Here is a 14,347-nt window from a genome sequence, read left to right as displayed (position 1 = left end):
TGAGAGCATCAAACTGTCGGCAGCTGCTTTGAAGTGTTTAAGAGCAGATCAGTCATCCGGCTCTCATCCCAACAAACCTCTGACACACTCCCACAGATACTTAAGCGCTCCCACCGCAAAGGAAGTCTTAAGAGACACAGGAGCTCTCCCTAATAAATGCAGATTTTTAGAATTTTTATTCCATTTTGTGAGAAACGTTTCCTCCCAACGCCACAAATTAATGAAGCCCAAAGGGATGCGTGCCTTATACGATGGACCTGCCATGTGTACAGCCGTACAAAATACCCCCCCCCCCCCCCCCCCTTCTTTGTTTATTCCGCTCGTCTGTGATGAAGGGAAGAGAAATCAATACACAAGGCACTGCACTCTACTTGCCTTCCAATTAACCACGGCCCTGATTTCCCTGAATGAAGGGAGAAACTAAACCAAAACAGGAGAAAGTGAGAGAAAAGGGAGCGAGAGCAAGAAAGCCCAGATAAAGCATTTCGTCTCTGTTTGCCTGACTGGGGGTTTCTTTGCCATTCAAGCTTGGATAATCCCGCTCCCCTGAGAGTGATTAATTTTTGATTCCTGGGATATGTAGTCAGCTGTGCTTGTGCTCTTAATTAGAATGTCATGTCCACAACCACGAGGTAAACCTGCCCGACTTTGCACACTGACCTTTGGAGAGCTTAAATAGAATCAGAAATGCTGCCTCAAGAGCAGGCAGAAGTCAGGACTCAGCAAACTGTATGTAGAAACCACGTCTGAGGGTTTAGGTTGGAGGAGCTGAGGTATCAAGTCCGAGAAACCTTCAGTCACTTATTGTCTTCATTTAAAACTCAAGTAGTGTAACAGGGAAGATTTAGTCATGTGGAATAATGGAGCTAACTGTATCGGACATGTCATTACCCTTAAACTACATCTAAATGGCGATAAGTAGCAACTGGGGGAAGAGGAGGAGAAGCTCCTGCTCCAGAATAAAAGATCTACGCATTTAACAAATCCTGATCTGTCCCTCCTTAAAAGGGATCAGTGCCCAGTCTCTAGGGTGAAGCTGTGTGTGTAACCCGTCCATCCGCCCCATCCTCCTCCAAATACAGGCTTTTCTGTTCACTTCTGCTAACAAAACACTTTCATTGTTTAATTTTTTAATTACTCTGGCTACCAGAGGTCCTAAATTATGTACATATTGCTTTTATAGTTTATAAATTAAAATCGCCCGAAACACTGCCGCTACAGTTTTGTAGCTCAAGATATCAGACTGATTTCTGAATTAATTTTTTTAAACTCCAAACTTTGGTCAAATTTGCATCAAACTGTCCTTTGAGTAAAAAGATCCAGTTAGATGATGTAGGGATCCAATTAGTTTAGCAAAGTACAAAAAAAAACCCAAAACTACTGTTGTAGCATGAATTTAAAATACTCCCACTTACTCAAATATGATTATCTCAAGCCTTATTTAGACAACAATGGTCAAGTGGAAAAGGCTTTTTTTTTTATGCAATTTTTTCTGAAGCGATGGCTTTACAAAAAGATACAGCGAGACACACTTACCTGTAAATAACAGTACAGCGTAACATTCAAGCACCTTTAGGCTGCAGTAATTCTTCATTATGTGGGCCTGAGTGCTGTTCAATTCACAAGAGTGAGCTGCTTTGACATTACTCTGTGAATTACCACTTATTATTATTGCTGATCTTTTTCATGTGCAGATAACCTGTTTACTATGACTGGATGCATTAGTGCACTACTTCACATATCAGGAGTTGTCTCTGTTGATACGGAGACAGAAACAACAAGTGTGTTTCATTTTACTTTAAATAAGAGCTCAGTTGACTAGCACTGAAAGTTGAACTTTGAAATACAAAAAAAAAGCAGTTTTTTCTGACTGTATTGCATATGGATCATGGATCATCCGATTCAATAGGCCAGTGATCAGTTCAAGTTAAACAACTTCTTTAATTTTCATTCATTCCTGACAGCCTCTGCAGTTTCATGGAACCACTCGTTAACATTGATTTTAATCAGTTTCCACGACATACTGGTGTAGAAAAAAAACACTGGAAATCAATGTCATGCATGGATCAAATATTAGTCGAGCGTTTTCCAGTGAAAAGCCACATGGTTGTTTCTAATAGTAAAAAGTGGAAGATACAGTAGATGTAACATGCTAATTTGAACTCCTGTTTCTTTTCTTTTTTTTTTAACCTGCAGACGGAGCGAGATTAGCTGTTCCCTCATTTTCTCCTGCACACTATGCAAACTCTTGACTCCAACCTCATTAATTCCATAGAGACATCCGAGGGGTATTAGTCTTCTCGTCTGAGTTTCAGCAGTACAAACAGCATCAAAATGTTAAAGTACTGCTTTAGAAAATTTCACATTAAAGCCCCCCGCTCGCCTCCATGTTTGTGCAACTGTAGCAACATTTAATTTGGAACCAGAAAATACATTAAATCCTCAGAGAAGTCAAACGGCTCCTTTTGTCTGGGCCTGAAAGAGCAGACAGTCTGCAACAACACAGACGTGAATGTCAGAGGACGCAAAGCACATCCGGCGAAGCCAAACTCTCCTCGGCAATTTTCTTAAAGCACAATAAATTCTTCCCCACGTCATTTCAGCCAGAAAGCATCCATCCGCTGGGTGTGTGCGAGATGGTTCAAGCCGCTCCGCTTCTCCTCAGGTTCTGGCTCCAGTTCAGCACCGAAGATGGACCTGGACCCGGCTCAGCCATCTCTCTCGACAACGTCTCTTTCAGCATGGACTGCTTCCTGGCATGTGAGTTAAATGTCAAAGTCCTTCTTTTTTTCACTTTTACTTATGGCTGAATTGAAGTAATTGTGTGACTGACTGTGTGAATTATTGACCATGACAGGCACAGAGGGGGGGGGAGAACTGAGATACCTAAAAAAAAAAAAAAAAAAAAAAAGTTGGAGCACTTTTCAGGGACCTCCGAAAAGCTTAAGTCGAACATTCAACGTGACCCAAAAGTGTTGAATTAATAATCGGTGCAGGTCTGCCTCGCGATTATGTTTAACAGAGATAAGATTTGACTGTGCTGCAGCTTTGAACACTTTGGAGCATCATCAAGCGGCTTGCTTATTCATGATTTATTGATTTCCGTTCCTCAGCCGTAATTATGCAGTGCAAAACATTTTTTTTAATTATCATCGGAGATAATTAAAGAGGACCTTTTACGCTCAATGTCAGGTTGTTGTTGTTTTTTTGTTTTTTTTTCCTCCCACATTATTCTTCAGCATTAGATTTTCATGATTTTTTTTTTTTGTTTGCGAAAACTCCTTTCTAATGTTTTACTGGGACTGTTCGCCTTCTGTCTAAAAACGATCAATGTTAGCTCCCGACTCTTTATCCTACTGTATTTATATTCATCCCACCTGCAGTGAGTTTGATTTTGTGAAATTAAAATTGTCAAACAGTGAGTGCTTCTACCCCGGCTGCTAAAATTGCCTAAATTTTTAATATCTGACAGTTTTTCAATATTATTATATGATTTCGCAAATGGGTGTCACACTGCTGGATCGCGTACTGCAGAAGTCCTGGAAGCAGCGGTATTAATAAGTAATACGCTCCATCCCTCTGCTTTTTGGTAGTTTTAGAATTTTGTAGACATCGTAAATGGTGGAGTTATGGTTAGGAGAAGTATTCATGCTACATGCTGTTAGCGGGAACGGGGTGAGGATATAAAGTTTAATAGGCTCCTCCCTAAAAGCCTGCTTTCTTAAGATTTGCGACAACAAGCCTCAGTCTCCAGTGAACACACTAACAAGCAGCGTTTAGTGTTCATGATTTGTCGTCAGGCCCGTGCAGTCTGTCATTCAACAGCAGCTTTTAATTGAAATAGAGAACGATATGGTCTTTTGCTTTTGCAGCGTTGCGATAAAGTAACACGCCGCTGTCAATTCTGCACTGAGGAGGTTTTGATTGCCCCTAAAAACACTAGCAACACAGTTACAGTTTGCTTCTGAAGGTAATTTAGGCTTTTTTCATTCGTTGGAGCAAATAATGATCTGAGCAAATCAGGCTGGAATTGATTTGTTGAAATCCTGAGTCGAGTGTCCTCGGTTGTACACACATGCAGAAAGGTTGTGCTTGTAGTTTAGTGGCATCATGCACAAACCTGTGCGTTCAAATGTGGGTTTTGTGTTTTTAAAGTGTTTACATGACGAAGATGTGCTGGCAGCTGCAACGCTTCCGTGATTTCACTTGTGGTCTTCACGCAGTCAAGCTGCTGAACACCTTCAAACATGAAAATATCTATTTGGGAATGTGTGTGGAAAATGAGAGTTACATCAAGTATCTCTGAATTTTCACATAAGAAAAACAGAGAAAGAAAAGTACAATCAAAGCGAAGATTGAAAATTTTAGGAGCTATCTTAAAATAAAGTCCACAGATAAAAGCTGTAGTCAGGAAATTCATCAAAAACAGACCATTTTAAACTACGATGAACATTTTCTGAGCTCGTGAATTCCTCAGTTGGCATACTGGTCCCTGTGTTTTGTGATAAACGCCTCTAATATTCCATATGCATGAAGGTAAACACACTAAATAGACTGTGTGTTATTTCGTGCGTCTGTCAGCCACGATCCTCACTGTGTCCCATCATTAGAACAGGTTCCTCTCATGTGCGTGGAATATCAGGTTTGTATTTATTGTCATACGCGCAGGGTTGGGAGGATTACTTTAAAATTGTAATCCGGTACAATTGCAAGTGACTTGTCAAAAAATGTAATCAATAACTTACTCGAAGTACTTCAATTAAAAAGTAACGTACCAGATTACTTTTAGTTACTTTTACATGACTTCACCAGCAAACAAAAAATAAAGACAAAAACAATGTGCCGTCCTCACAGTGTATTGACAACAACTCTACACAGTAAACACTAAAAGCTCTGAGTGTTATGAACTCTGCTGAACTCTGTGTTCAGACCCAATTAATACCAACAACATGACCTTTAACCTCTAACCTACTGAGAATCTGACTTTCTTTCTTTCTGACTCAGGATCAGCTCCATCAGTTCAGACTGTGTTCCTCCAGTAGTTCTACAGTCCAGCAGCAGCACCAGGAGCCACATTGACAGTGTCAACACACATTTATATTATATACTCAGTCTGCTGTTTAGCTGTACTGCTGTAGTGAGGAGCAGGGTTTTGTGTTCAGGTCGGCCATGCAAAGTATTTTTTCAAGAGTTCAGAGTTGATTCATTCCTCAGTGACAGAAGGAAACATGCAGTCTCCAGTAAATCCTCCATCCAGGCTGAAGATCTTATTGCCTCCATCAGATTCTTCTGAGTTCAGCCTGGTGAGGCTGTGGTTCTCAGCAGCAGGTTACTGACAGGTTAGCAGGCTAATAACACTTTACCTTCACTGTGAGTTCAGGTGTGTTTCATACCTGTAGATGTGTCTTCAGGTTTGATGAGTCCCTGGATGTTGAGAGCATTTTCACAGCTGGGAGGCAGAATTCTCAATGTTCAGAGAAGTTCTGGCCTCATCTGACTTAAATACAAAATGTCTACTTTTCCAGCCAAAGAATGAGTTTCTCTCCCAGGAGCAGCCATGACTCCAGCAGCAGGTGGTAAAATTCATGGCAGCGCGGGTTGTTTCGTTCACGGTTAAACATATCAGTAGAGCGGGAGGCTGCTCCGAGACAGCAGTCGATGTGCATACGTGCACTCGGTCCGTAGATGAACTCCTTTGAAAGCTGTCTCTCTATCCTGTTCACAGATGAACCACTTTGAGTAACATTAACTTTACAGTGTCTTGTTAAAACTACAGTTATCATCCCTCTCATCACAGGAATCAATATTTGTTCCTCCTGTCTACATGATAGTAGTTTATTAACATTTCAGTTTCTTCTAAAATCCAGATTATCGAGCATTTTCCTCCAACACGAATCCTTCTGAGTCCTTCATTAGACTGACTCATTGGCATTATTTTGCATTTCACATTGTACTATTGAACTATATTTGGAGTCTATTAATAGTAAAGTTTATTTGAAGGTCTCAATTTCTGTAGTAATGGGATTATTTCTGCTTTTACTGCCAGTATAAAAAGGCTTAAACGTCTTAAAATGTTCTGTTACCCCAATGTGCCGCCTGCTGTCCTTGGAACGATCTTGCGAGATGAGCCGCGTCTTTTCCTTCGTGCGTTCATCCGACCAAACCTTATGAAAACTATATACATTATTACATCACTGCATCATTCATTCTTTAAATCATTTCACGTGTCCTGAAATGTCAAAAACTGTTCAGTTCTGCCACAGTGTGGCGCGCTGATTGATAAGGTCTGATGTTCTACTGTTGTACTGCTGCCTTCCAAAGGTCAACCCTCACGTCACCTTTCTAGATATTTCTATGCTATAATTGAGATGGTTTATCAGTATCAAAACAGCACTGCGATGACAACCGTGCGAGAATGGGAGTGAAAGGTCAGGAGTTCGGTTCCTCCCTCCATCTCTGCCCATCTAAAGGAACGTTCTCCAGCTGTGACGGGAATAGTAATGTCTGAGCGTCTGGATGTGAGAGCTGAGGTAAAAGCACAAACAGCTGGACTGCACACACCACGCTCCACAACTAAACCGTATCGATTCTCGTTTAGTGTGTTGCATAGATTGCTCCGTTAGCCCGATTAAGTTGCCTAAGTGGTCCCGGCACCAGGCGAGTTGACCAGGGACTTTGAAGAATCCGTCAGTTTCTGGTGTGGTGAAGTGAAGTCGATGCAGTTCTGTCTCACTGCAGAACATTTTCCTACATGACATGATTAATACCTCCACATACCTGACCGGACAGAGAAAAGAAGGAGTTCACCAACCACGAAAAACTGGCAGACCACTGGAAAGTAATCTAGCGGAGAAAAATTGTGACTATAAGTAAGGTGTAAGGTTGACACTGTGTGAATGGAGGGAAGAGAAGGTGAGAGTCAGGACTCACAGTGGCAACCTGTGGGAAGTGAACCTGTGAATTCACCTCTGTGCTCTGCTTGCTTCCCTAACCTCAATGTGACAGATCCCGAAGATAGAAGAAGAGCTGATCATTTCTAATATTTTTAGCAAATTTAGCACTTGTTCACTTTGAATTAAAGAGGGATTATATTTGTTGACATCCTGCTTCTTGACATTGCAGATCCACAAAATGTATATGATTCTGTATTATCTCTGTTTGGTGTAAGAGAAGTTTCCCATTTGAAAACAGTCGCACTGATACCTCACATCACTGTTCAGTAACGTAATTCAATTCACAGCTCCGAGAATCCGCGTGCACCGCCTCCGTCAAGATGAAGTACTGAAAAGTGTGCGTTTGACACCAGCGTTAGTCAAGCACATCACTTCCATACCGCTTTTCAATCCCAATAAGCAGCGAATGGCGGGAACATATAATCTGTTTCGTGTCACCTTGCGATGATTTAATTTATTCAGCATAATCCTCACGCTATTGTGGGAAACTACTTCTAAAATGCAATCAGATACCGTCGCCTTATCAGCTGAATATGATGTGAGGAATCGCTGTTGATCTGCGCCGGCGGAGACTCGCCACCACCCGGCTTCCTGGGTCAGGGACTCTTTATTTAAAGACATGACATTTCCCCAGAGATATTTGCGCACCAATTTGTATTTTAAGTCCCTGGGAGCGGCGACACTGCTACGGCAATTCATCCCTGTTCCGCTCACTATCCAAATGGCAAGTTCCTAATCTGGACCGGGTATCTATCACCTGCAGCCACACTCCACGTCGCCACTTTTTATCGCCTATCAATCAGAGCGGCCGGCGTGAGACGCCGAGTCTCGGCAAAGGGCGTCGCTTCCCAGAGTGATCCCCGTGACTGATTAGCGTGATGGATTTCAGAGCAATATGACACATTCTCGTAATGTGTTTTAGCGAGAAAACATACTGCGAGCACATTATGCAGACGATCAGCCATCCGTGGTCTCCCCCCTCCCCTCTCCGCCGCCCCACCAACCCCCGCCGTCCTCTTGGCTTCAGTGTGATGTATGGCTTGGCAGGCGTGTGTGCCGGATGATGCAGCCGTTGCCCTTCAGGTGTTGGACCGAGCTGTCGGTTTTAGCATTTTATCTTCACCGGCATCATTAAATTAGTTTATTGGGTTAGACAGCACCGGAAGTTCATTCTTTTCTCTCTGGTGTGTGCCATCGTTTCTTTCTTTTTTTTTTTTCTTTTTTTTCCCCCACGCGCCGAGCGAGAGATTCCCCCAGCAGCAGACTGTGAGTGTGCCTCATCAGCAGCGAGTCCTTGACATCGATGAACCGTCTGTACAGTGCTGCTTCTCAAAAGATGAAAACACACATAGGAAGAAAAAAAAAAGCTGTGGAGGGAAACGTGTTTTTTTTTTCTTTTTATTTGTTGTTGTCTCTGAAGACTACATGAAAAAAAAATCTATTTAAACTGAGTTTTACTTGGTGAAAAAAAAAGAGCCAAACATAAAAAACATTTCATTGGGTTTTTTTGACTTGTTCCAACTTCTGCAAGAATTACATTGATCCAACACGTGTCTTTTTTTTTTTTTTTAAATGTAGTGAATCAGCGCCTCTGCTAGTATTTCTAAGTGTAGAAATCGGTTTTTGAATTAACTTGATTTGTGAGAATGAAGTTGGCTGAGATTTTGGTCTGTTGTCAAATATTGTTTAATGCTGTGCTGGTGTGTGGTTCAGTTCAGTTATTTGGATTTTTGAAAAGACAGGGAACAGCTCAGTAACCGATTTATAGTATTTTTTTTTCTCTCTCTCTCACTTTGAAGAACCATTAGCTTAATCCAGGGGTGTCAAACATAAGGCCCATAGGCCCGAAAGCAGATCCAATTAAAAAAAGAAAACATGTATAATGCGACTGCTATAGAATTTTTGGGAAGATTTTTGCACCAAAAAGTAGCATTAAAATATGATTTATATTAACATTGTGGTCATTTCTGCAAAAATTGCTTTGTTTTTGCAGAACTATAGGTATTTTCATTATGTATACGCTGCACCACAACAAAGAAAAACCCCACAGTTTAGACGTAAAGGTTGTTACTGCACTATTTTACCAGTTCGGCCCACTCAAGTTGCTACTGGGCTGCGTGTGGTTCCTGAGCTAAAATGTGTTTGACACCCCTGACTTCATCTGTTATTCAAGGGAACTTTGCGGAATGAACACACTAAAACACTCTTAATAACAGAACTGCAGCAGCGTTTTAAATATACACTCCGTCCACAAAGTCGTACATTTGAAGCAAAATGTTCAGCTTTGAGAAAAACAACCAGAAGCCCAAGTGAGTGTCAAGCTTACGAGCGATGCTTCTCACCATTACAAGTTGTTTATTTAAAACATGGTGGAGTTCTTGTACGAGTTACGGAAAATAAAAAGTAACTTTATTATTAGTAAAGTAACAGTTGCATGACTTGAATGGTCTCCCTGGCTCGGCCCTGTCTGTATGCGACGATGGCTGTATTGTCTCCGTGTTGCTGTGGCACATTAGCTGAACACCGTGTGGGTCAGTGTGATGATGGATTTATTCATTACCGTCAGTGAGTGGGAGGAAAAGGCTGTATAATCTGAGCGTTATCCCTCCTCGAAAGAAACAGATTCATGAATAGCTCAGGAAAGCTTGGTTTAAGTCGAGGGAAGCTCACATTTATGTGACGCTACCAATACATTTAAAGTAAAAGATAAAAAAAAGATGTTTTTATTACTAATGTGGACATTCAACACAGTCAAAAGTGTTGAGAGAGTTCATATATATATGGATTGATACTGTATCTTGTTCGACTGCTGGATCAGTGTTACCTGCCATGCCAACTTGTGTCACACAACAGGAAATCACAGGAAGGTAATTAGTATTAGTAATTAAACACATGCAGCTGGTGATGTGAGAAGCATGAAGATCTAAGCGCAAACACTCGTCATGTCCTCAGTGCACTCACTGTGTCGTCAAACAGAGATAATTAAAAGGAACTGTCATGAAAAGTTGATTCTCACAGCTAGAATTTCATCTTTTTTATCATCTGAATTGTTTGGGATTCACCAAGACTGAGAACAAACAGCAAGAAGTCTTCAGTTGGATGAATGGTAGACCAATTACATGGTTTTAACAGAGCCTGGAGGACTGAGACACAAGTCTAACAAAGTCAGGCTTCCTTTGCGTCAACAAAAATTACATGTGCGGCCAGAGATAACTCATACGACCACACTGATATCAGCCGTCTTTATCATCACAGGCCTTCACTTCAGGCTCTGCATACATTCCCACTGAAGACACGGCGCTGTTAATCAGATACAACACTGTCAAAACCAAACAGGCAACTGGATCTACAATCAAAGCTCCACAGACAGAGAAGCATAAATAGAAGCTGTAATGTTCAGGTTCCAGCAGAGAGTATGTCCATCATCGGTCTTTTATGATCACTTGTTCTCAGTTAAGGACCAGTTATCCAGCATATTCAACACCCCCCCCCCCCCCCCCCCCCCTCCCCCTCCACACACACACACACACACACACACCCAGTCAAACCATCGAGCTGTTTTTGGACTTTTTATTGTATTTTACACCAGAAGGTCTCATTAAAATTGGCTTTATGTTAAGATTGTGGTCATTTCCGGTTGTCACTGTTTTGTGAAATATAGACATGTTCGTCACATGTGCTCTGTGCCACAGCAAGGATAAACTTTTAAGGTTCAAAAGTTATTCTGTCACTATTTTACCGGTCCAGTTCACTCAAGATGAAATTGGCTGCTGATCTAAAACGAGTTTTACACCCCTGCTTTAAAGCAGTGTGTATCAGGCTCCAGTCGCCCGTCGGTGTGTTTTCCCCAATGGACTGCTGACCCTCCCAGGTGTACCTTTTCAGGTTTTATGAGGTGGGATGGGCTCCAGCCCCCCTGCCACCCTAAATCATACATGAGTTTTACAACAGATGATTATGATTTGAGATCGTTTTGATTTTTTTGACTAAATGTTTGCAGTGAGGAAAGCTCGCAGGTTGTGGGTGTCCTGCTTTGAGCCTGTTAGCATGAGGGGTCTCTCATGTGGATTTTGGTCAGAGCTTTTTGCAATTTGAAGATATTTTCGGCCTCCGGCTGAGTGGATGGGTGGTAACAAAGCGCTCCACCTCCTCCTTCCGTTTCGCTCTCCCATGACTGGCCTCTGGTGAGCTTCAGGTAGCTTACGGCGCCCGGGCTAATAAACAGTGACAGCCGCGCCGGCTGCCGGCCTGCCCTCCGGTTCAGGCTTCTCCGCAGCGGACCTGCAGAGTCCTGCTCTCGCCGCAGCAGCATACCAATGGCCTCTTGTCTGCTTCGCGGTTCTGCATTCGTGCCGGCCGTGCCTGGCATGACAACAAGGCCAGCTTTATTAGCAACTTTGCCTCAGATGTGAAAAAGTTGAGCGCATTCATGGGTGTTAGCTCACAAAGACACCGTGTGATCAGACATGTTGCGGTCACTCGCTTTGTGCGTGCGATCCGTCGAATCTGCACACAGGCTGGTTCTGCATCAAAGCCCCCGCGCGGTGGAGACTTAGACGATCATATTTATTTGATGATTACAGAGCTGGGAATGAGCTATTGATTTTTCCTCTCTGGCAGATTTTAGGTAAGCAGTGGCTGAGGCGCTTTAAGCTTTTGAAGACGAAATTACAAGATTTTCTTTACCCTGAGACGTTTTCAGCGGAGACCAGCAGTCAAAGCCACCGGGTTCAGCGCAGAGCGGTGGTGTACATTTAAAGCCAGAGCAGCTTTCAGAGGTATATGTTACCGACAGGTGACAACTGAGCTGGAGTTCAGAGTTGCTGTAAGTCAAAGCCAGCAGGTTTTTCGTGCACTTTAACCCTTTTTGCAGGGGAGGGAGCCGCTCCCCCCCCCCCCCCCCCCCCCCCCCCCGGCCGTGTTGTTGGAGCCTGAGGGGACTAAGAGGCAGGAAAGTAATCACAGGAATGAGGCGCCTTGTCTTCTCATCCGCCGTTGTCACGTTCCGGACGGCTCATTGGGATGCGACGGATCTGATCTCCGTTCGGCAGGCGCCTGACGTGACTCGTTCTCAAGAATCCCGGAAAAACCACCTGCTCATCAGTGGGTTTTCTCCTCTTACACAGGCCCGCGACTTCTTCATTTTCCACTCCCCATGTCTTTTACTTGAAGCAGAGGAGAAAGTGGAAAAATATACTCTCATGAACCTCTAAATCATCTTTTGTTGCTGGTTGCCATCCAGGGCAGCCCTGTGGAGAATAACACGCAGCCACGGCGCCAGCCCACTGTTTGCTATTCTGCTGCTGCGTGAGACAGGCCGGTCTACAACTGGCAAACCTCTTTCATTTTCCCCCCCCGCTGTATGAAATGCAAATCAACCCTGAAGCCATGTAATCATGCAACAGACTGCTCCGTATGCAGAGCACAAAGACGACTCCATATGTGGGTCACATGAACGCAGAGCATCACTTACCACTCATTGTCTGCACGCGTCAGACGTCTGTACGGGACACGTTGGAAGTCATAAATAAAGAGAAATGAGGGAGGGTCTTTATTAAATTTTGAGGGTTGAAAGCCCGTCGAGCCCAAACTGAGGCGGTTTCGATCACCGGCTACACAGAGAGGCCTGTGCAGAAACAGACCCAAAACAAAGCCTGCAGTGTTTAAAAAAAAGTCTTGCTCGTATGTGTTTCTCCCGGAATAGAACAATCTATTAATTTTAACCAGATCAGCATAATAGCTCTAGTTTTAATGACTTTATTTAATGGAATTATTTTTTTCCATACTCCCCTTCTTCTATTTTGTTTTCTCTTCATCACTTCAAATTCATAGTTGTGTACTTATTTTTCCATTGATTTAGTTTCACATGTGTTTATAAGAAAGTAGTTTTTGATGTTGTTTACTTTTATCATTTCTGTGTATTCCCAGTTCTTTAAATCTCATCTTTGAAGACTTGCTGTTATTTTACCATCAAACCCCTTTTCCCTGCATTTATACATTTTTAAACATGCTATTCCCTTCACTTTAGTCTGTATTTACTTGCTTTTTGAATAATTTGTAGAAACATTTGGGTTGTAATCTATTTTATCAGTCACAATTTGAATGAGATTTTTTTGAATTATTGATGTAGTCTTTTTTTTTTTTTCCAAAAGCAATTTACATCTTCATTCATTCATTCTGATCCCACTATTAAGGAAAGATATTTGTTCAATTACTCTTTTTTTTTTTTTGTTTAAACTTGTAACAGCATCTGGTTTTTACGTCTCTCAGACGTCTTCCTGTCTCACTTCATCTGAATCTGGCTCGAATTGTTTGTCCCTCACATGCTACAAACTTCCGGAATAGATTATGGGAGCTCAAACAGACTTTGCTGCTCCATAAATCACTGAGACTGAGAACCGCTGGAGTTTGTCTAGACATGAGAGGTGATGAAAACGTGTCCGGGTTGATCTGTCTTACCGTGCGCTGCTCACAGCGGCGTTACCAGACCGCACCAGTATCGGTAAATTGTATCTGACACTGTAAGACATCGTCACATTTACAGCAGGACTGGAAATTTGCGGATCACGTGTGATAGAATCTTTAAATGGGAATTTCACCTTAAAAATACCACTCAAGACGCATTTACAGCTGCTAAACTGAAGACTGCGGCTGACCTTTTGAAACCAAAGGAAAATGTGTACTCGAGCTGGAGTGGTGCATGGCCCCGCGATGTCTATGGAGGTGATTGCTTGACTTTTAGATTTTAACTAGGTACTTTAAGGCCACGGTTGAACAAGCCCCCGCCTTCCCCACAGTATTCCATACCTAGACGCACCGTATATTGGAAAAGCATTTAATCATGTTCAATCAGTAGGGTTGCATTGATCGCTCTCTGCAGTGTCTGATCAAATCTGGCCACAGATTCTTCTAACACCGTTCAGTGAGTTTACCACTAATATTTCATACTGCCAATTGCATAGAAGTAATAAAAAAAAAAAAAAGTCATCTGTGCAGTGATTTAGCTGAGCCACCAGGGAAACGCTGCTCCTCCACCTCTGCTGAGAACTAAAGGAATAAGGACAGATGGCTGTTTTTATTAGGTCGGGATCAAACCATTTTGGTAGTTAAAATGGCTTTCGCCCGACTCATCTTTTGGCAAAAGAGGTTCCTCTGTGTTGAACCCTCAACGCCGACCAGCCAGTCCCTCTGCCTGAAAGACTCCTTTCAGGGTTTGAATTTGAGACTGGGGAGATCAAGGTACCGACGGGCTTGTGATCCGAGGATACCCTGAGGGAGGGTTACTGATAATTGGCGACAAACCACCCAGGCTGAAAGTGCTTACTCATGTTCTATCAGGATGGACGGGGATAGAAGCAGACGTGGAGCTCACAGCCTGTACTGTACCACAGAAG

The 14,347-nt window shown here is 42.7% G+C and overlaps 1 protein-coding gene across 2 annotated transcripts in view; it reads left to right on the top strand.

The window, feature by feature from the left end:
- alk (ALK receptor tyrosine kinase) overlaps nt 1-14,347 on the top strand; it is a 410,695-nt gene that overhangs the window by 345,642 nt on the left and 50,706 nt on the right. For both annotated transcript variants that reach the window (XM_030117063.1, XM_030117062.1), the window contains exon 10: nt 2,666-2,760. In XM_030117063.1, coding sequence (XP_029972923.1) covers nt 2,666-2,760 — 95 coding nt within the window. The remainder of the gene's footprint in view (nt 1-2,665; nt 2,761-14,347) is intronic.

This window comes from Salarias fasciatus, chromosome 19, assembly GCF_902148845.1.
Source record: "Salarias fasciatus chromosome 19, fSalaFa1.1, whole genome shotgun sequence".
NCBI lineage: Eukaryota > Metazoa > Chordata > Actinopteri > Blenniiformes > Blenniidae > Salarias > Salarias fasciatus.
The sequence above is the reverse complement of the archived record's forward strand: the minus strand, read 5'-3'. Positions and strand labels throughout refer to the sequence as shown.